General features: G+C 44.0%; 2 protein-coding genes and 1 long non-coding RNA gene across 17 annotated transcripts in view; 1 reads left to right on the top strand and 2 right to left on the bottom strand.

Annotated features, from left to right (window-relative positions):
* Positions 1-1565: 1565 nt before the first annotated feature.
* Positions 1566-5889, bottom strand: DNAJC28 (DnaJ heat shock protein family (Hsp40) member C28). Its single transcript, XM_001091149.5, has 2 exons — positions 5580-5889; positions 1566-3212 (listed from the first exon to the last, which is right to left on the bottom strand). The coding sequence occupies exon 2, from the start codon at positions 3179-3181 to the stop codon at positions 2024-2026; it is 1158 nt and encodes a 385-aa protein (XP_001091149.5). The 5' UTR covers positions 3182-3212; positions 5580-5889; the 3' UTR covers positions 1566-2023.
* A 9271-nt stretch (positions 5890-15160) lies between these two features.
* The window catches only part of GART (phosphoribosylglycinamide formyltransferase, phosphoribosylglycinamide synthetase, phosphoribosylaminoimidazole synthetase), a 38530-nt gene continuing 30748 nt past the window's right edge, over positions 15161-22942 (bottom strand). For all 15 annotated transcript variants that reach the window (XM_015132982.3, XM_077995794.1, XM_077995800.1 and 12 more), the window contains 6 exons: positions 22096-22302; positions 20951-21088; positions 17187-17317; positions 16769-16910; positions 15614-15729; positions 15161-15517 (listed from right to left, as the gene is read on the bottom strand). In XM_015132982.3, the coding sequence (XP_014988468.3) occupies positions 15326-15517; positions 15614-15729; positions 16769-16910; positions 17187-17317; positions 20951-21088; positions 22096-22302 (926 nt within the window). In that variant the 3' untranslated portion in view covers positions 15161-15325. The remainder of the gene's footprint in view (positions 15518-15613; positions 15730-16768; positions 16911-17186; positions 17318-20950; positions 21089-22095; positions 22303-22942) is intronic.
* On the top strand, positions 15406-16527 carry LOC106997268 (uncharacterized). Its single transcript, XR_003727895.2, has 2 exons — positions 15406-15525; positions 15809-16527. It is a non-coding gene; the product is annotated as an uncharacterized LOC106997268 (long non-coding RNA).

The raw sequence follows: 22942 nt of genomic DNA, 5'->3' as shown, positions 1-22942 counted from the left end.
GCTCACTGCAAGCTCCGCCTCCCGAGTTCACACCATTCTCCTGCCTCAGCCTCCCGTGGCTCACCTGCCACCTCGCCCAGCTAGTTTTTTGTATTTTTTAGTAGAGACGGGGTTTCACCGTGTTAGCCAGGATGGTCTCAATCTCCTGACCTCATGATATGCCTGCCTGGGCCTCCCAAAGTGCTGGGATTACAGGTGTGAGCCACCGCGCCCGGCCCTTTGAAGGTGTAGTTTTGTTTGTTGTTTTAACTATCACACATTGTACAAAATAACACGTGCTTCCAAAATGCAGGTGGTGAGTACCTCACTTCTGAACCACTTCTGTAACACAGGACTCTGGATTAAAGAAGGAAACACACCGGCCTCTTTGACCACACTTCACATTCTTCTAGTTGCCAATTCTGTGTGACAAAAGCAATTATCCAAACCTAAAACGTCAGATTTTCTGAAAGCAGATGAGACACAACTATCTCATTAGTATTAACCTCATCATTTGCCAAAGATGCAGATGCAGGAAATTCAGACATCTCGTCTTTGTTTATCAAAGGGTCACTAAGACAGGAAGTTTGGTCCATGAGGCAATTAAGTTAGAATCGTCATATGGCTACAAAGCCACTGGGAAGTCTGATTCAAGACATAGGGAGGTTTAGGGTAGATTTTATGGAAATCTAACATTTCAATCTCTGATAAAAGATGAAGCTAGAAGTGAAATTTTACATTGCCACTGAGCCCACGGATTTTTATCACCTCCTGAAAGGTGAGAAATACACTCACACTTTTTAAAAAGTGAACACTGTGGATAAAGCCCGTCACTACTAAAAATACAAAATTAGCTGGGCATGGTGGCGCATGCTTATAATCCCAGCTACTGGGGAGGTTGAGGCAGAAGAATCGCTCGAACCCAGGAGGCGGAGGTTGCAGTGAGCCGAGATTGTGCTATTGCACTCCAGCCCAGGCAATGAGAGTGAAACTCCATTTCAAAAAAAAAAAAGTGGACACTGTACTGGCATGGTGGCTCACGCCTGTAATCCTGGTACTTTGGGAGGCTAAGGCGGGTGGATCACCTGAGGTCAGGAGTTCGAGACCAGCCTGGCCAAAATGGTGAAACCTCATCTCTACTAAAAAAAATATAAAAATTAGCTGGTGGCAGGCACCTCTGATCTCAGCTACTTAGGGGGCTGAGGTAGGAGAATCACTTGAACCCAGGAGGCAGAGGTTGCAGTGAGCCAAGATTGCACTATTGCAATCCAGCCTGGGCAACAAGAGTGAAACTCCATCTCAAAAAAAAAAAAAAAAAAAAAAGTGGACACGAGTTTATTTCTAGAATTGCTAAATCACCTAGCTTCACTGATTTCTGCTGCCAATAAACCATCAAGTTAGACAGGAAAAAGTAGAATCTGCATGGTTGGTATGTTTTTCATTCAGTACCCACAGAGAAGGCCCTCATAAAAAGAAAAGTGCAGTAATTCCAGTAGGCTAATTTCCACCCATATGGAGAGTGTCGCAAAAGTCTTGGAACAGTTTTGAGCCTTAATAAGCTCAGGGGTATAAATCCAGCAAACGTGTTTAAAAAAATCATCTGGAGGTTTAATTGGTTAAATTTCATTACACTTAAGTTTTGTGACTTTTGATAACATATTTTTCGGTTTCCCTGTTGTTAAGTACCTATGTTTGAAAATGGCAACAGTGACTGCTTTTAAGTTAGTTATTACAGCTCAAAACTGCACTAAAACTTTTGGAATTCGTGTATGATTCCTAAGAAACCTGATCCTAGCTCATTTCACTAGATGACTGACACTTTAACACTGGAATGAACTAAATTATTTTCTTTAGTAGGTTATTTTATTTTCTTGCTATATCCTCAGGACAAACCTGATCGGTGTCTCACTCACACATCATTGGGTATGTGATTAGTTTTGTGAAAAGTACAATGGCACAGTTCTTAATATAGCAATAAATCTCATTTTCCATGTTAAGTGTCAGTGGAACTAAGAATGATTTATGATAGTAAACATCAAAATGATCATATTTTAATAAATTTCCACAGATTCATCCAGTTTAAAAAACCTTTCTTGATTTCAGGTGTTTTCTCTTCTTCTCCTTGATCAAGGTTATTTGGGTTTCCATCTGTGACTTCTTTTGTTTTTATAAAGGTCTCATATATTTTCTGGGCTCTGACAATTTCTTTCTGAGCATCAAAATGGACTTTTTGCCTGGTCAGGATGGGAACAATTAAATTAAAATCATTAATTCGCTTGTTTAATTTTCTGATGTTTTCTTGAAACTGCTCACAAACATGTTTCCACTGTTTCTGTTCAGTTGGTGTCATTGGATTCCCAAGTTTTTTCCTAGACACTAAAATTGCCTCTCTGAGTTGCTCAATAGTATCGCTGATTTCCTTTTGCATAAGGATCCATTCTGGTTGGTATCCGTTATCGATCAGTATTCGGTTCAGGTTGTGAGTCATGGGATCGATGTAAGAACAGTCAGAAAACTTTTTCAGAGGTTTTCCTTTCCCACTGAGATTGTCAAAGTCTCCTTTTGCCATGGATTCTTGAATGAGGTCCTCCACTAAACGCTCTATAGCCTGAGTTATCTTTTGCTGTTTGCTCTGTTTTATATTTTTAACAGTTATACTATCAGGAAAATACTGGCTTTGTAGTTTCTGCTTTTGATATTCCATCACTTGTTCAGTAGCACGGTCTGCCCTAAATTGCCTATATTGCTTCTCTCGTTGAGTTGGAGTCCCAAAACCAATACCTTCAAAACTTAAATAATGCCGGTGTTGGGGTGTTTTATATTTGAATTTTTCTACATCTTCTTCTTCTTCACCTTTATTCTGACTCGCATTTGCTTGTTCTATCACATGGGAGAGCACCTTTCTATAAGCTTTTTCAATCCTTATAAATGTTGCAGAATCAGCCGTATTAGAGCCACCGTCAGGATGATATTGCTTGGCAAGCTTATGAAAAGATTCCCTGACTTCATCTGCAGAGCAGCCTTCTTCCACGTTCAGCAGCCTATAATATTCTCTGATCTTCTTTTTGGATTTATGGGTTGACATCATTCTATTTCTAATGATACCAATATATGGAAGCATTTTCACTTGATTAGGAATCACTGTAGCCTTTATCAGGTGAGATCTTAAGATCTGAGCCATCATCACGTACGTTGTATTCATTATTGTACCCAGAGTTCTTCCTAGCAATGATCTATAAAACGACAACAAATATAGGTTGAACAAAGTTGTATTATCAGTTAATTTCTTATTTTCAACAATAAGGTATAAGATACGGCATGAATTTACAAGTACAACAAGGGGCAGTTCTTTTGAATGCTGCTGTCAACTTTTCCTTTTTTCCCCCCCTTTTTTTTCCTTTTGAGACAGAGTCTCTCTGTCTCCCAGGCTGGAGTGCAGTGGTGCCTCCGCCTCCAGGGTTCAAGCGCAATCTCCACCTCCAGAGCCACGCCCAGCTAATTTTTTTGTATTTTTAGTAGAGAAGGGTTTTCACCATGTTGGCCAGGCTGCTCTGGATATCCTGACATGGTGATCCACCCGCTTGGCCTCCCAGAGATTACCGGCATGAGCCATCGCGCCTAGTTTTTTTTTTTTTTTTTTTTTTTTTTTTTTTTGAGACAGGGTCTTGCTCTGTTGCCCGTGCTGGAGTGCAGTGGCACAATCATGGCTCACTGCAGCATCAACCTCCTGGGCTGAAGCGATCCTCCCACCTCTACCTCTCATGTTGCTGGGACTACAGGCGTGCACCACCACACCTGGCTAAATTCTGTATTTTTGTAGGGATGGGGTTTCGTCATGTTGCCCATCCTGGTTTCCAACTCCTGAGCTCAAACAATCTGCCAGCCTCTGCCTACCAAAGTGCTGGGATTATGGAGGTGAGCCACTGTGCCCGGCCACATTCTTTTTTTTTCTTTTTTTGAGACGGAGTCTCACTCTGTTGCCCAGGCTGGAGTGCAACGGCTCGATCTCGGCTCACTGCAACCTCCGCCTCCCAGGTTCAAGCGATTCTTCCGCCTCAGCTCCTGAGTAGCTGGGATTACAGGTGTGCAACACCACCCCTGGCTAATTTTTGTATATTTAGTAGAGATGGGGTTTCAACATATTGGCCAGGCTGGCCTCGAATTCCTGACATAAGGTGATCTGCCTGCCTCAGGCTCCCAAAACGCTGGGATTACAAGGGTGAGCCACCACACCCGGCCTGGCTGCATTCATTTTTTTTTTTTTTTTTTTTTGAGACGGACTCTTGCTCTGTCGCCCAGGCTAGAGTGCAGTAGTGTGACGGCTCACTGCAAACTCCGCCTCCCAGGTTCAAGCGATTCTCCTGCCTCAGCCTCCTGAGTAGCTGGGATTACAGGCGCCCACCACCACGTCCGTCTAATTTTTGTATTTTTAGTAGAGACGGGGTTTCACCATGTTGGTCAAGCTGGTCTCGAACTCCCGACCTTGTGATCCTCCCGCCTCGGCTGCCCAAAGTGCTGGGATTACAGGGGTGAGCCACCGCGCCAGGCACCAGCTGCGTTGTTATAGCTATATTTCACTGATGTGGGCAGAAAAATGGAAGTTGATGAAGTTTAGTGTTAATATATTGTGGGGCCAGGCACGGTGGCACATGCCGGTAATCCCAGTACTTTGGGAGGCCGAGGTGGGCCGATCACCTGAGATCAGGAGTTCGAAATCAGCCTGGTCAACATGGCAAAACCCTGTTTCTACTAAAAATACAAAAATTAACTGGGCGCTTGCAGTCCCAACTACTCGGGAGGCTGAGGCAAGAGAATCGCTTGAACCCGGGAGGTGAAGGTTGCAGTGAGCCGAGATCGTGCCACTACACTCCAGCCTGGGCAACAGAGCAAGACTCTGTCTCAAAAAAAAAAAAAAAAGAAAAAAAAATAGATAGATAGATAGATAGATAGACAGACAGATAGATATAATCTGGATTCTACCCCTCACTAACCATATATTTTACTAGCGGAAAATTCTTAGAGATCATCTAATCCAATCTTTTCGTTTAATGACAAAACATAGGTCCGGAAGGTTAAGCAATTTAACCAAGTCCCATAACAAGGTGTAAGCAAAATGGTTAGGGGTGGGCACTGTAAAAAAGGAGGCTTGCTTAACTGTCTATACCTCCAGCCGATTATAAACTGCACCGAGAGTCTGCATCATCTCAAGGAGTCTTCTCATAAGACGACTTATGGACAAGGTAGGTACCTGGTCTGACACTGGATTGAATAGAATCAAGTGTCCAAAAGACTTTAAGCTCCACAGCTCGCTAGGAAGGAGCCATCTGCCAGAGGCCAGAAAAACCACGATGAACTGTGAGGCCTCCCAACACGTTTGCTGCTATTGCAATAACATGGTCTCGAAGAGGAGGAAGACTTGTACACTGACAATGGCCAAAAAACACTGGAAGTGGCTTAATTGGAATTGGGATATATAAACGCTAAAACGGAGCTCCTAAGACCCCCTATTTTCTAGACAATCGGGGCCAACGGTCTGGGAGCCCGCTGCGAAGGTGGTTATCATGGCAAGGGAGGTCGGTCCTGCCCCGCCCCCTCCTCACCTGCGCAGCCCTTGGGTAGGGGTTCCGCGGCTCCCGCGCCCATGCCGCGTCTCTGCGCATGCGTGCGCGGCCCGCCCGTCACTCCCGGTGTCCGTGCAGCGCGCGGTCTCCAGCTGGTGCCTCCGCCAGGCTAGGCCATCTGCCACTTTACCCTGAGGGGCTCAGCGGGTACGGAAGGCAGAATCGTACCTGATTGGGACAGGTGACCTTACCAGGGAAACGGACAATCTTTCGTCAAACGAACTTTACCCCTGAGAACCCATGCAGGGCACCTCAGGACGCTTCGTCCCGGCCTCGGACGACCAGCTCCGCCTCCGTCCCCGCCCCGAGCGGAGGTGGTCGGCCGATTGGGATTGTGGGAGATGTAGTTTGCTAGAAGGGGCGATGTGCGCCTGCGCCTCTCGGGAGGGACTTAGGGAGCGTCGAAAATGATGCAAAGACCGAGTTGGCGGCGTGGGGAGCTGTGGCTCAGAGGGCGAAGGTAACTTTTTGGGGGCTGGGGAAGGCAAGACTGTTTCCCCGGAACGGGACCTGAACAGGTTTCTTCGGAGTCACAGAAGGAGCCATGATATATGAGGCTTAAAACCTGCCCTTTTATTAATTCAAGTACTGTTGAGGGGCTGGCGACAGGCCAGAGGACAAAATCAAAATAGGGATCTTCTGGCTTCGAGTTTTCAACCACTGAGGTGGGGACTGAACATTTCCCCTCTCTGTACAGGAAGCAAGTTTTTTAAAAAGGACAAAGAAAAAGGATAAAAAGAAAGGAAAAGGCAGAGGCTTGGGAGTTTTTTTGTTTGTTTGTTTGTTTTGAGACGGACTCTCACTCTGTCGCCCAGGCTGGAGTGCAGGGGCCCGATCTCAGCTCACTGCAAGCTCCGCCTCCCGGGTTTACGCCATTCTCCTGCCTCAGCCTGGCGAGTAGCTGGGACTACAGGCGCCGCCACCACGCCCGGCTAGTTTTTTGTATTTTTTAGTAGAGACAGGGTTTCACCGTGTTAGCCAGGATGGTCTCGATCTCCTGACCTCGTGATCCGCCCGTCTCGACCTCCCAGAGTGCTGGGATTACAGGCGTGAGCCACCGCGCCCGGCCTGAGGCTTGGGAGTTTTCAGATCTGGGTTGAAAATCTTGTTTCTTCTGCTTGCACCTTAGGCAAGATACCTGCAAAATGAGAGTTGCAATAAATAGTAAACTATAGTAAATGGTATGGCATTGTGCTAAGTGCTTTATGTATATTCTCATTTCGTTTTTTTTTTTTTTTTTTTTTTTTTTTGAGACAGTCTTGCTGTCTCCCAGGCTGGACTGTGGTGGCGCGATCTCGGCTCACTGCGACCTGCACCTCCCGGGTTTAAGCGATTCTCCTGCCTCAGCCTCCCAAGTAGCTGGGATTACAGGCTTTCACAACCATGCCCGGCTAACTTTTTTCTATTTTTAGCGGAGACCAGGTTTCACCATTTGGCCAGGCTGGTCTCGAACTCCTGAGCTAAGGTGATCCGCCTGCCTCGGCCTTTCAAAGTGCTGGAATTACAGGCATTCATTTAATCTTTACAACAGCCCTCTAAGATAAATGCTGTTATTTTCCCTATTTTACATATAATGAAATAATAATTGTATCAAGTTCATTGACTTTTTTAGGGGGAGAAATTACACAATGTATGTAAACCACTTGGCACTGTGCCTCGCACATTAAGCAATATTTTTTGTTATGACTGTGTCTCCTAAAAGGAGCCAGGAATAGGTATTAGCCTTCTCAGCTTCCGCATCATAAACATTATAATCATTTATTGCCATCTATGTAGGAGCACAGAAAAAGATACAGTATAAACTCTGATTCAGAGGGCTTTAGTTATAAGAAAACAATCAACAAAATACCTCATGTGAAAGAAAATAGGATTTCTGGCTGGGCGCGGTGGCTCACGCCTGTAATCCCAGCACTTTGGGAGGCCGAGACAGCGGATCACAAGGTCAGGAGATCGAGACCATCCTGGCTAACACGGTGAAACCCCGTCTCTATTAAAAATACAAAAAATTAGCTGGGCGTGGTGCCGAGCGCCTGTAGTCCCAGCTACTCGGGAGGCTGAGGCAGGAGAATGGCGTGAACCCGGGAGGCGGAGCTTGCAGTGAGCCGAGATTGTGCCACTGCACTCCAGCCTGGGTGACAAAGCAAGACTCCGTCAAAAAAAAAAAAAAAAAAAAAAAGCAGGATTTCTGTACAAGTTAACTCTTCTAGGCAGCATCTTAAACAGCATAAAATAAAAACAGGCCAGGTGAAGTGGCTCATGCTTGTACTCCCAGTGTGGACAACATAGTGAGACTCCATCTGTAAAAAACTTTTAAGAAGATTAGCCAGGTGTGATGGTGTCTGCCTGTAATCCCAGCTACACAGGAGGCTGAGGTGGGAGGATCACTTGAGCCCAGGAGTTGGAGGCTGCAGTGAGCCATGATCGTACCATTGCTCTCCAAACTAAGCAACAGAGTGAGACCTGGCCACTAAAAAATTTTTAAAAAGAAAAATAAGGCCAGGCACAGTGGCTCATGCCTGTAGTCTCAGCACTTTGGGAGGCTGAGGCAGGCGGATCACCTGAGGTCGGGAGTTTGAGACCAGCCTCACCAACATGGAGAAACCCCGTCTCTCTAAAAATACAAAAAATTAGCTGGGCATGGTGGCACATGCCTGTAACCCCAGGTACTCGGGAGGCTGAGGCAGGAGAATCGCTTGAACCCAGGAGGCGGAGGTTGCAGTGAGCCGAGATCGCGCCACTGCACTTCAGCCTGGGTGACAGAGTGAGACTCCGTCTCAAAAAAAAACAAAAAAAAAGAATGACATGGTTCGGTAGATACAGCCACGGAAAGGTAGTCACTATGTTTTGTGAATAAATAGGTATTGCTAAACTATGTTCAAGAAGCGATGGACCAATTTGCACCACCAACATATTTGGGAATGTCTGTTCCTCCACACTCTTGGGAACACACAGTAGTCTCTTTTTAATCTTTGCAGTCTAATAGGTGTATATCAACACACACACTTAAGATTCCTTTATTGTAATTATTGGCTGGGTGCGGTGGCTTACACCTGTAATCCCAGCACTTTGGGAGGCCGAGGCGGGCAGATCACCTGAGGTCAGGAGTTCGAGACCAGCCTGGCCAACATGGTGAAACCCCCATCTCTACTAAAAAGACAAAAATTAGCCGGGTGTGGTGGTGGGCACCTGTAATCTCAGCTACTTGGGAGGCTGAAGCAGGAGGATCATTTGAACCCAGGAGGCAGATGTTGCAGTGAGCTGAGATCACTCCATCGCACTCCAGCCGGGATAACAAGAGCAAGACTCCGTCCCCCCAAAAAAAAAAAAAAAAAAGATTTCTTTATTGTAATTACTAAGGTAGTAAGGAATTACTGCTCTCCATCCTTCTAGTCCACAAAGCTGGTGGGATAAACACTGGTTATTTTGATGATGCATTTGCACAAGGAGGTGGGTAAATCAAGATGGTGTTCACACAGCTGTCTCCCTCCAGATGACCTGGTCACTTCTCCACTCTTTGGGCTGAATTGTGCCCCCCATATTGAAGCCCTAACCCCCAGTACTTTAGAATGTGACCGCATTTGGAGATGTTATTTAAAGAGGTGATTAAGTTAAAATGAGGCTGTTAAGGTGGGTGATAATCCAATCTGACTGGCGTCCTTATAAAAGGAGGAAATTTGGCTGCAGAGAGACACCAGGGTTGTGCACGCGCGGAGCAAAGTCCCTGTGAGGACACAGGGAGAAGGCAGCCATCTGCCTGCCAAGGAGAGGCCTCAGGAGAAACCCACCCTGCAGACACCTTGATCTTGGACTTCCAGTCTCCAGGACTATGGGAGAATAACGGTCTCCTGTTGTTGAAGCCCCAGTCTGTGGTGCTTTATCACATCAGCCCCACCAAACCAACACAGCAGGTATCTTTGATCCTTATACGTCCCTTCAGTAGGTCCCAGGGATTTGTGTTACCCAAACTGTTTCCTCCCAGATGGAAAACTCTGAAAGCAGGCAGAAGCTTTCCCCCTCATTTTCCTCTTGCTGAATACACCCTGCCCCGAAGGACCAGCTCTGGGCTGCTGCCTCCTGCTTTCCTCTTTCGGAGTCATTCTGCCACCGTGGAGATTTGGATTTGGGTGAGCTGTGCTGGGGGTGGGATGTGGGGCAGAGCCTCCTCATCCGAAGAAAGACAGGAATTTCCGATTCTGGGATTTCGGGTGTGCTGAAGGGTGCTTGTGCGGATGGCACGGACTCTTCTCTCTTCTTGCCGTAGTTGGCCTCTAAGAGAAACGCACCAGAACCTCGTTCTCCGCTCTTTGAGACAGGCTTCTTCAAGCTTCGTGGCGTCTCTCTCTCTTCTGGGTCCCCCTACTGCACAGCCTACTCATACCCATGTCCTTGGCTGGCTCCGCCCTTCTCACGTGATTGGTGCTCTCAGATTCCATGCCTCTACGTTATGTTCATGATCTACTCTCTCTTGCCAACGCCAATGCCTAAACCTCCTCCTCGAAGCTAATGATTGACCCCGGAGTGGTGTCACAGTGTTGAATACAGGAATCCCTCAAGGTGTACAAGGAAGTCCCACCTCCCCTCTGAGCATCATCCCTCCCTCATTTTGCAAAAGAAAGGCACACCTCTCACTTACCCCAGACTGTTAACACCTTCCAGGCAGCAAAGGCGCAATTGAAAAGGTTGATTTACTGTGGGTGCTGAAGAAGGGAAATTAATCCTTTACAGATTGGATGGTTTGGCCAGGTGTAATGGTTCACATCTGTAATTTCAGAACTTTGGGAGGTTAAAGGGGGAGGATTGCTTGAGTTTAGGAGTTGGAGAGCAGCCTGGACAACACAGTGAGACCCTAACTCTATAAAATACAAAAATTAGCCAGGCATGGTGGCACAAGCCTGTGGTCCCAGCTACTCAGGAGGCTGAGGTGGGGGTTGCAGTGAGCCAAGATCGCGTCACTGCACTAAAGCCTGGGCAACAGAGTGAGACTCCCTCTCAAAAAAAAATTGCATGGTTTCCAATAATTGGTTTTCAACAAAAGTAAAGGAGGATCTAATAGACTCCTCAACTGAATATTTCATTTAAAATGATTTTCAATGGTATATTTTCCTGGTGCATGTAATTGAAGCTTTCAAGGAGTTGAGTGATACTGTTATAACAACTATTTTTTTTTTTTCCTGTGACTTTCTGGAGTTTGGTGATGTAGGAAATTTAAAATGCTGTTTGGGGCCAGGCGCAGTGGCTCACACCTGTAATCTCAGCACTTTGGGAGGTTGAAGTGGGTGGATCACCTGAGGTCAGGAGTTCGAGACCAGCCTGGCCAACATGGTGAAACCCTGTCTCTACTGAAAATATAAAAATATAAAAATTAGCTGGGAGGCCGGGAGTTCGAGACCAGCCTGACCAACGTGGAGAAACCCCATCTCTACTAAAAATACAAAAATTAGTTGGGTGTGGTGGTGCGTGCCTGTAATCCCAGCTACTTAGGAGGCTGAGGCAGAGAACTGCTTGAACCCAGGAGGCAGAGGTTGCAGTGAGCTGAGATGGCACCACTGCACTCCAGCCTTGGTGACAGAGTGAGACTCTGCCTCAAAAAAAAAAAAATTGTTGTTGAGGTTTCAGTGTCCATAGATATTTCAATTCATGAAACTTTCGTTTTATAAAGCAAAATCAACTTGTAATATTAAAATCTTCACATCTTTATTGCAATGCTCAGAATACAGGTGGGCTTAGGAGTTAGCTTCTTAAATAAGGTTACACATGAGGACGAGGCAGGTGGATCACCTGAGGTCAGGAGTTGGAGACCAGCCAGGCCAACATGGTGAAACACTGTCTCTACTAAAAATACAAAAATCAGCCAGGAGTGGTGGCCCTTGCCCGTAATCCCAGCTACTCTGGAAGCTGAGGCAGGAGAACCACTTGAACCCGGAAGGCGGAGGTTGCATTGAGCTGGGATCGCACCACTGCACTCCAGCCTGAGTGACTGAAGTGGGGTTTCACTATGTTGGCCAGGATGGTCTTGATCTCATGACCTGGTGATCTGCCTGCCTCGGCCTCCCAAAGTGCTGGGATTACAGGCATAAGCCACCAAGGCCAGCTAGTCTTTTTTTTTTTTTTGAGAAAATGTCTCACTCAGGCTGGAGTACAGTTGTGCGATCACAGCTCTCTGAAGCTTCGACCTCCTGAGTTCAAGGAATCCTCCTACCTCAGCCTTCCAAGTAGCTGGGACTACAGGTGTGTGCCACCATGCCCAATTTTTCTATTTTATTTGTAGTGATGGGGGTCTCACTATGTTGTCCAGGCTGGTCTTAAACTCCAGGGTTCAACTGATCCTCCTACCTGGGCCCTCCAAAGTGCTGGGACTACAGGTGTGAGCCACCATGCCTGGCCACATGTGGTCATTTGACTGAATTCTTTCACTTAGCATAATGTTTCAAGGTTCACCCACACTGTAGCATGTGTTAGTATTTCATTCCTTTTTATAATTGAATAGCATTCAATGTATGGATATATCTATGGATATAGCTATCCATACATTTATCAGTTCATTTGCTGATGAACATTTGCACTGACTCCACTTATAAATCGGTTTTTAACTGTTAATTAACATTTGGCTCCAGATAAAGGAAAATGATCTAACATTGTGGTAAATGTCAAATTTATATGGCTTGTGAAAGAACGACTGTCAGAGATGGTGTCTTTTAAACAGTGGAGGAGGCAAGTGTATGCATTAGAATTGCTGAAAAACACTTTGGGAGATAAAGACAATTTTGGTTTTAAAAAAGCCAAAAAAGGGCTTTTTCCCAAGGTTTATCTTCCCTACTAGAATCTTCTTCCTACTAACTCGAGGAAAATCCTACAGGGAGTTTTAGATTATAAAGAAAGCCTTTAATGTTGATGTATTAAAAAATCTCCCACCTGGCTGCTATATACAGCCAAGTTTTGTTTTCTTGGAGACAGGGTCTCTGTTGTTCAGGCTGGAGTGCAGTGGCACGATCACAGCTCACTGCAGCTTCAACTTCCTGGAATCACGTGACCCTCTGACATCAGCCTCCTGAGTAGCTGGGACTACAGGCACAAGCCACCACACCCAGCTAATTTTTGTCATTTTTGTAGAGATAAAGTCTCGACATATTGCCTAGGCTGGTCTTAAACTCCTGGGCTCATGCGATCTTCCCACCTCGGCCTTCCAGAGTGCTGCTGGCTTTGTACAGGCGTGAAGCACCACACCCAGCCCAGTCAAACAGCCAAATCTTCTTACAGTCTGAGTCTGGGGGCTTTTATAACAACATTACATGAGTTAATGAAGTTTTTTTTTTTTTTTTTTTTCCCAATTTGTTTTACTTCAGTTCTCTCGCTTATAATCCAAAGAATCCTGGCAAATACAAAAAACAACTACTATAGGAGGTACTCTTGGGGCCTGCCGATTACCAGTAGAAGAGAATTTTGTTAGAATCCTTCTTCACTTCTAGCCCCTGCCAACAAATATCCAGAAGGGAGAGTGCAGTAGGAAAAGTTAGGGAACCATCACAGTGATGCAGCTGGAATGCCATACTATCATAGAAAGACACTTAGAGGTCCTAGGGTCAGGTTCAAGTCTGAATTCCACTTAAAAACCAAAGAGGTCAGCCGGGTGCAGTGGCTCACGCCTGTAATCCCAGCACTTTGGGAGGCCAAGGTGGGCAGATCACCTGAGGTTGGGAGTTTGAGACCAGCCTGACCAGCCCGGAGAAACCCCATCTCTACTAAATATACAAAATTAGCTGGGCGTGGTGGTGCATGCCTGTAATCCCAGCTACTCAGGAGGCTGAGGCAGGAGAATCACTTGAACCAGGGAGGTGGAAGTTACGGTGAGCCGAGATTGTGCCACTGCAATCCAGCCTGGATAATAAGAGTGAAAGTCCCATCTCAAAAAAAAAAAAAAACAATGGCCGGGCGCGGTGGCTCAAGCCTGTAATCCCAGCACTTTGGGAGGCCGAGACGGGCAGATCACGAGGTCAGGAGATTGAGACCATCCTGGCTAATATGGTGAAACCCCGTCTCTACTAAAAATACAAAAAAACTAGCCGGGCGAGGTGGTGGGTGCCTGTAGTCCCAGCTACTCGGGAGGCTGAGGCAGGAGAATGGCGTAAACCCGGGAGGCGGAGCTTGCAGTGAGCTCAGATCCGGCCACTGCACTCCAGCCTGGGCGACAAAGCGAGACTCCGTCTCAAAAACAAAAAAACAAAAAAACAAAAAAACAAAAAAAACAGAGAGGCCGGGTGTGGTGGCTCACGCTTGTAATCCCAGCACTTTGGGGGCCAAAGCAGGCAGATCAAATGAGGCCAGGAGTTGCAGACTAGCCTGGCCAACATGGTGAAACCCCGTCTCTACTAAAAATACAAAATGAGCCGGGTGTGGCAGTGTACGCCTGTAATCTCAGCTACTCAGGAAGCTGAGGCAGGAGAATCACTTGAACCCAGGAGGCAGAGGTTGCAGTGAGCCGAGATTGTGCCACTGCACCCCAGCCTGGGCGACTGAGCGAGACTGTCTCATCAAAACAACTGTATGAATGACATTTGCCTACTTTAATCGACGAGGGAATAGAGAGAGTGGATGAGAAACATGCCTAGTTTTATGCTTGAATCTAGAAGCCACCAACTCTCCCTCTAATCCTCTAGTGACTTACAGAGAAGTATGGATCTTTATAAACCACAGGATAACTAAACTTTACTGAAGCTAAAATCTGGGGATTACAGAAACTGTCAATAATTAGAGGAACGTTTAATGATACTTCAAAGCATAAAGGATACTATCCTTCAGAAATGGGAGCTATACAGAAATCTTAACACACCAGATTATGATCACGATGATCAGAAAAGTCTCAAATCAGATATAAAATATAAGGAAGAGATACTGCCTCGTTAGACTTGGGGAAGAGGTAAGTCACTTGACACTGATCAGAAGGAGGCTGGGCAACTTTTACACAGTGGAATTTATAACCAAGATTATAAACGGAACCCAGGTGATACACTTAGGCTTGTCCTCATGTTTCTTTTCCCCATTTTAACTCAGATACATCCAGCAGTCATGGCTTCAAAAGCATATGATCAAAGATTAGAAAACATATAACTTACTATTTTTTTGAGACGGAGTCTCGCTCTGTTGCCCAGGCTGGAGTACAGTGGCGTGATCGTGGCTCACTGCAACCTCCACCTCCTGGGTTCAAGCGATTCTCTTTTCTCAGCCACCTGAGTAGCTGGGATTACAGGCGCGTGCCACCACGCCCAGCTAACTATTATTTGTATTTTTCGTAGAGATGAGGTTTCACTGTGTTAGCCAGGATGGTCTCGATCACCTGACCTTGTGGTCCGCCTGCCTCGGCCTCCCAAAGTGCTGGGATTACAGGCGTGAGCCACCGTGCCCGGCCGAAAACACATAACTTACAAAAATGGAGGTGATTCCTCATGTTGTCAGACAATACCAGCAACAACAACAACAACAAAAAAGAGGTGGTGACGGTCAGAAAAAGAGCATAAAAAAGACCAAGATACCTGTATGTCTCAGATATGCTACACTAACCAGTCTTGTTTTTAATGTCTCTATTTATTAAAAAATAGCAGATGAAGTAAGGGTGAGGTCTTTTTTGTCTTTTAGCAGTTTTTCTTTTGGGCCAAGTTCATGATAAAAAACCACCATGCAAACAGCAAATAATTCTTTCAAAACTGGCCCCATTTCTGAATTAGAAGGCTTCATTCCTCTTTAACCCAACAGATCTTGCCATTTTCTCCAAGCTGTACAGTTCCACTGGCCACCAACTGGAGGGCTGCAGGAAATGTTTTATGTTCTGCTAATTTTACTCTTTCAGAAAGAGTTGCAACAGTATCACCCCTCTTCACGGGAACAGCTTCTTGCAAAATAATTTGTCCAGCATCTACCTCTTCCTGGAAAAGTAAGCAAAAGTTTTGAACATTACCTTCTAGCCAGTGTAATTTACATCTGACTACTAATATTATGTTGGTAGAAAAAGACATACTCACAGCTACAAAGTGTACAGTACACCCAGTAACTGTGACTCCGGTTTCCAGGGCTTGCTCATGGGCATTCGAACCCTTAAAAGAAGGGAGCAAGGATGGGTGGATATTGAGCATTTTTCCTAAAAATTAAAAAAAGCATAGCGGTCAGAATTTAAAAATCCTGGGTATTCTGTTAAAGGAATATGTTTTTCTATCTAGATCTGAAGTCAAACAGGAGTTGGATTCTGGGATGGATGTTTTCTTTGCCAAACACAGAAATGAGGTAAAAGGAAGTTCTCATCCACAAAGGTCCCGGAAGTAGCAAGTACCCGCCTTGCACAGCCAAAGGCATGCTGGGATGCTCTGAACAGACACTCATGGTGACAGGAAGGTGGGGAGTTCAAGCTGATACCAGCTTGTTGCTGGCACATACTATTAAAAAGAAGCAAGAGGTTCTTACATAGTGTCTACGTGCTTGACTTCTAACCACAAAGTGACCTGTCCACCAGACAGATGCTAGATTAGTTCTGTGTGGCTCATGTCACCAAAGGCATTGTTGATTTTATATCACACCACAAGTGCTCTAACTACATTCACCTAAGAATACATAAAGTCTTTGGAGGGAAAATGCATTTATGGTTCAACTGTGTGACCAACTGTGTGCACACATACACAAACAGGATGCAGTCCAGGCTTTTGGGGAGAAGGCAGTAACATAGATAGTATGTGTTTTCTGGCAATAACCTCCTCCTTGCCAACGTCTGGCAATGGTCTGTTTCCTGAGAGAGGATGGACTCTTCCTTTCGGGACATACGGAATCATTCTCTTTTGCTTCTAAACAAGTAAAGGAAGGTTCCGAATATTTATTCAGAAGATGAAATATTATCTTTGGAGTAATGTGAAACAAAACTAAGCTACATTAGAAAAAGTGATTAATTACAGCAAGCCAAAGTAAATGGATAGAGAGCAGATTAATAAATCATCATTGGGTCATTCTTTAGAGTAAAACAAAGGAAATTAAACTGTGACCTGTGTTGAAGTATTAATAAAATATCACAGTCAAACAGGAGTTGGATTTCTGGGAAGGGTGTTCACTACTGGGATTGTCTGGCAAGTTAACTGTTCTGGAGACCATTTTCAATTGATTTCTCAATGTAATATCAAATAATTTTTGCTTACCATTCCACTTTCGGACAAAGGGGCCAGAAAGAATTCTCATGAATCCTGCAAGACAGACTATGTCTATGGAGAACTCTTCAAGGACTAGGTCAATTGCACTGTCAAATTCTACACGATTTTTATACAGTTTATGATTAATTACCTGTAACAGAAAAAGATAAGCACAACCTTTTTCAATGAATTACCAAAAATAATTAAAAACTCAACCTTTACACAGCCCATACTTCACTTCTTTGTAAAGATATACCTGATAGAGAGATTATTAAGAAAGGGACAGGATGAAGGAGAAGGCAAGGCCAGCACCCACCGACAATGGCAGAAGTCTAAAGAATAAGTGCCCCACAGACCAAGGTCCAGTGAGGGCAGATTATGAGCTTAAATATGGCCCACAGGAAAGATATTTTCCCAAGTCACTTACTCTAGTGGGAATACCAGCTCTTTCCGCTTTATCTAACCCAGCTACTGCGGCTTTGTTGGAGATAACAACATCAATTTGTGCAGAGCTATTTGGTTCCCGAGTACTGTCTATAAGTGCTTGCAGGTTCGATCCTGAGAAGGGAGAAAAACAACAGTGAGTTCATACTTTTTTTTGAGACAGAGTCTCACTGTCGCCCAGGCTGGGAGTGCAGTGGCACGATCTTGGTTCACTGCAACCTCTACCTCCTGGGTTCAAGGAATTCTCCTGCCTCAGCCTCCCAAGTAGCTGGAATTACAGGCATGTGCCACCATGCCTGGCTAATTTTTTTATATTTTTAGTAGAGATGGGGTTTCACCATGTTGACCAGGCTGGTCTGGAACTCCTGACATTAGGTGATCTGCCCACCTTGGCCTCCCAAAGTATTGGGATTACAGGCGTGAGCCACTGTACCCGGACTCACACTTCTTAAAAAAAGAGATGTGCTGTTTTGAATAGGGGACTGTCAAATTTTCTGAATAAATGTCTTGGAAAAGACTGGTGATATGTGAGGCTTCTAAATTCCCTTTCTCTTGGCATAGGCAACTAAAGTAAATATGGAAAAAGCTTCTGTATAGCAATGGAAACAATCAACAAAGTAAGGAGACAACCCACAGAATGGGAGAGAATATTTGTAAACTACCCATCTGACAAGGGATTAATAACCAGAATATATAAGGAGCTTAAACAATTTATTAGGGAAAAATCTAATACTCTGATTAAACATGGGCAAGAGATCTGAATAGACATTTCTTAAAACACACAAATTGCAAACAGGTATATAAAAAGGTGCTCAACATCATTGATCATCAGAGAAATGCGAACCAAAACTACAACGACGTATTGTCTCACCCCAGTTAAAATGGCTTTTATACAAAAGACAGGCAATAACATGCTGGCGAAGATGTGCAGAAAAGGGAACCATCACACACTATTGGGAATGTAAATTAGTACAATTATCATGGAGAACAGTTTGAAGGGTCCTCAAAAATTAAAAAAAAGAGCTACCATATGATCCAGCAATCCCATTGCTAGGTATATACCCAAAAGAAAGAAAATCAGTGTATCAAAGAGATATCTGCAGTTTCATGTTTATTCTCCATAGCCAAGTTGGAAGCAACCTAAATGTTTATCAGCAGACAAATGGATTAAGAAAATGTGGTACATCACATAATGGAGTACTATTCAGCCATAAAAAAGAATGAGATCCTGTCATTTTCAACAATATGGATGGAACATGAGATCATTAAGTTAAGTGACATAAGTCAAGCACAGAAAGACAAACCTCACATGTTCTCACTTACTTGTGGGAGCTAAAAATTAAAACAGTTGAACTCATGATGATAGTGCAATGATGGTTATCAGAGGCCAGGAAGGGTACTGGGAGAGACAGGGAGAGGGGATGCTAATGGGTACAAAAATATAGTTAGAACGAACAAAATCTAGTGTTTGGTAGCATAACAGGGTGACTATAGTCAACAATAATATATTACACATTTTAAAATAACTGAAAGAGGCTGGGCGCGGTGGCTCACGCCTATAATCCCAGGACTTTGGGAGGCCAAGGCAGGTGGATCACCCTGAGGTCAGGAGTTCGAGACTAGCCTGACCAGCCTGGCCAACATGACGAAACCCCATCCCTACTAAAAACACAAAAAATGAGCCCGGCATGGTAGCAGGCACCTGTAATCCCAGCTACTCAGGAGGGTGAGGCAGAAGAATCGTTTGAAACTGGGAGGCAGTGTTTGCAGTGAGCCAAGATTGTGCCACTGCACTCCAGCCTGGGCGACAGAGTGAGATTCTATCTCAAAAAACCAAACAAACAACACACTGAAATAATATAACTAGATTGTTTGTAACACAAAGAAAGAATAAATGCTTGAGGTGATGAATACCGGGACGTGATTATTACAGGTTGTATGGCTGTATCAAAAGATCTCATGTACCCCATAAATATATATACCTACCATGAACTCATAAAAATTAAAAATTAAAAAAATTCCCTTCCTCTTGGGATAATGGATTAATAGATTGTGAAAAGCACGGATATTCCTGGATGGCCTCCAGTTCCATCCATATTGCTGCAGATGATGTGGTTTAGGATATGTAATTGCTCCTACAAATATTGTATCTTATGATCTAGCACTGTAGTAGAAACAGTATAACATTATGTCAAAACTGACTGATGAGAAATAAGCTGCTTAATTAAGCAAGAAAAATTGACCCTCTCAAGAACCACTATGCTATGACCATTACAATAGTTTCTTTAAAAAAATTTTTTTTACATTTAGATTCAGGGGTACACACGCTTGTTTAGTACATGGGAATATTGTATAATGGTGGGGATTGGGCTTCTAGTGTACCTATTACCTAAATAGTGAACATTATACTTGATAGAAAAATTTTCAACCCTCACCCCTTCTCCCACACTTCCCTGTTTTGTCTACTGTTTCCATCTTTTTCTTTTTTCTTTTTCTTTTTTTTTTTGAGGTGGAGTCTTGCTCTGTCGCCAGGCTGGAGTACAGTGGTGCGATCTTGGCTCACTGCAACCTCCGTCTCCCGGGTTCAAGCGATTCTCCTGTCTCAGCCTCCAGAGTAACTGGGACTACAGGCGTGCGCCAGCACGCCCAGCTAATTTTTGTATTTTTAGTGGAGACAGGGTTTCACCATGTTGGCCAGGATGGTCTAGGTCTCTTGACCTCATTATCTGCCTGCCTCAGCCTCCCAAAGTGCTAGGATTACAGGCATGAGCCACAGCACCCGGCCCTATTGTTTCCATCTTTATGTCCACATGTACCCACTGTTTAGCTCCTACTCATGAGAACATGCAACATCTGGTTTTCTGTTTCTGAGGCAGTTCACTCAGGATAACGGCCTCCAGTTCCATCCATATTGCCGCAAATGATGTGGTTTTATTCTTTTTTATGGCTGCACCTTACAATAGTTTCTTTGCTTTATTATCAACTTGGGCCTAAAATACATTAAAACCTTAAGATCGACTTGTAAAGCAATTAAACTTCTGGGAATGAATCCTGAAGAAATATCAGAGCTGGGTGTGGTGCTGCATGCCTGCAGTCCCAGCTACTCGGCGAGCTAATAAGGTGGAAGGATTGCTTGAGGCCACAGCTGGAAGCTGCAGTGTACTATGATTGCATCTGTGAATAGCTACTGTACTCTAGCCTGGGCAACATAGCAAGACTGTCTCAAAAAGAATCATGATGATCTTGGCCATCAAATTAAAAAAAAATCAGATACGCATTTAAGAACATACTGAATATTTGCAAGAATGTTCATAGCAATGTTACTTACAATAGAGGGAAAAAAATCAGGCTACATCCATCTGAGAGAATACAATACTCATTACTTTACCCCTTTATCCATAAAGGTCAAACATAAACTACTTCTTCTTAATAATATAACAATAAAAATTCCTCAACTGTTTTCAGACTTTTCAACAACAAAGCTATGATACAAAATGAGCTGGAACTTCAATCTTTTCTGGTTTCTCTTTAACCGGCTTTCTGAAATCCTCTACTTTTTTCTTTGGGAGCGGTCTCAAATTCCTAAGAAAAGTGGAAAGCCTAAGAATGCTGAAAAGACAAAGACAACCCTCATGATTCCCTGCAGTCCCTAGACTCTGCCGAGAGTATCCTTACAATCTCAAAAAGTGCAGGGAGGAAAGGAAGGGCAGTCAACAGCTCTACAGTGAAGAGGAAGCCATATCTCACCTGTTCCAGATATTAAGACAGCCACTCTGGCCTTTTTTTTTCCAAAAGAGAAATGATTTTTCAGGGAGCCATTCTTCAACACTGACCCATTTATTTGCATGCTTTCAATTAGATTCTTGACTTTCACACGTGGAGAACCTTCATTCCAAACATATTCATAAATAAGTAAAGAACAATTGTGAATTAACAGGAATAATGGAAAGAAAAATACTTTATGAAAACTTTAGGGTATATTTATTTTATCCTGAAAATAAGATAATGCAAAGACTAAAATGAACAACACCTTTGTATCACTTAACACTATTCGTTCATAAAAACTTCCAAAAGGTGAACATACGTAATTACTTCAACTAAAAGCTACAGATCACATCACTATCTTGAAGCACATAGTGGATATATACAACTGCCTGCCAGTATTCTGCCCCTATTCCCCAAATCTTCCTAGTGAGACCACCCACAGTAGTGCCATGACCTCCTGGTCTGGGGGATAAGCATGTGACCTAGCAAAACCATTTAAAGACTTGATATGGGATGTTTTTATTGTAATGTGAGCTGAAGCATGTTATCTTTCTGGCATTTGGAGAACCTGCTTGAAAATGAATCCTACACAATAGAGGAAAGAAAGGCAGATATAGGTGAAGTCAACAAGGTCTGACTCTTTTTTTTCTGTTTTTTATTTTTGTGAATCTTCTCTGTATCATTCCAATTTTAGTATATGTGCTGCCGAAGCGAGCATGTGACATCTTTGTTAGTGAATCTGAGTGGATTTTCTGCCCCTCTGCCAAGTTCTAGCACTTCTAGCAGAGTCCTGACTGATACAGTACTTGTCAGGGTGCTCGCTATTCCTTGAACTGAGCTGAGTGACAAAGCAGAACCATGAGGTCTTGTGTGTGGGGAGATTACTTTGGGAAGTGATCCTGTGGGGTGTGGTTGTGCATGCATGAATGCTCAGAGTTCTGAGGTAAAAATGAAGAGATATGTGGTATTGCTGGGGTGGGTGCTGTCATGTTACATCTGTGTAAAGATAGTTGCCATAGCGATGGCTGCACTAAAAGGTGGGCAGAAAGCTTGTGAGGCAAGGCTGAGGTATAGCTAATATTATACAGCTAAAATTATATACCTAAAAATTAATAAGGAGCAAGTACCTTCAGCTTGTGCAACCACACTGCCAATCACCCAGGCTTCTTCCTTGTGCTGCTGGATATCCCTCAGAATCTGCTCTGTCTGCTCCTTTGATACCACAAGGGCAGCGCCAACCCCACAGTTAAATGTTCTGGCCATCTCTTCCTCAGAGAGTTGTCCTTCCTGCTGTAACCATGAGAAGACTTTGGGGATCCTCCAGGTCTGGGCATCTGAAAATAGACATGAATTGTTTGATTTTTCCTACCTTCTCACACAGAGTACAAAAGTATGTACATATTCAAAGATATGGAAATTATAATCAGGCTCTGCTATTTTATGTAGAGTACAACTATAAACTGGCCTCTGAGAACTTTTTATTTGGGGATCCACTGGTACCTTAGACATTAAGAACATTTTTTGTTGACACACTTGGCCAGTACTTACAATTGAATGAGGTTTTGTGCTACATTAACGAACTAGACCCTTAGACATTCCCTAGTGGATTAGATAAGGCTAGTAGCTGAATTCCAGCAAAGGCCAGTATACCATCCTTTTGCGAATGTTTGGCTGAGTCTTTGCGATGACCAAAATGCACCCAAAGTACAATGCAAAACTAGATGGCTTGTCTACTTATTTAGAGAAAATGCATACACTACTCAGGAAAAGTTATGCTAATGGAATGCAGATCAACACCCTCTCCCTCTCATTCATTTTAAAATTTAGACTTCCTAGGTCTGCTATAAGAATACATTCTCTCGGTGGGCGCGATTGCTCATGCCTGTAATTCCAACACTTTGGGAGGCCAAGGCAAGCGGATCACATGGTCAGGAGATTGAGACCATCCTGGACAACATAGTGAAATACCTTCTC

Source organism: Macaca mulatta, chromosome 3, assembly GCF_049350105.2.
Source record: "Macaca mulatta isolate MMU2019108-1 chromosome 3, T2T-MMU8v2.0, whole genome shotgun sequence".
Lineage (NCBI taxonomy): Eukaryota > Metazoa > Chordata > Mammalia > Primates > Cercopithecidae > Macaca > Macaca mulatta.
The sequence above is the reverse complement of the archived record's forward strand: the minus strand, read 5'-3'. Positions and strand labels throughout refer to the sequence as shown.

Excerpts from the sequence above, each read along its gene's own strand:
- DNAJC28 (XM_001091149.5), bottom strand. The coding sequence starts at position 3,181 with ATGAATACAACGTACGTGATGATGGCTCAGATCTTAAGATCTCACCTG.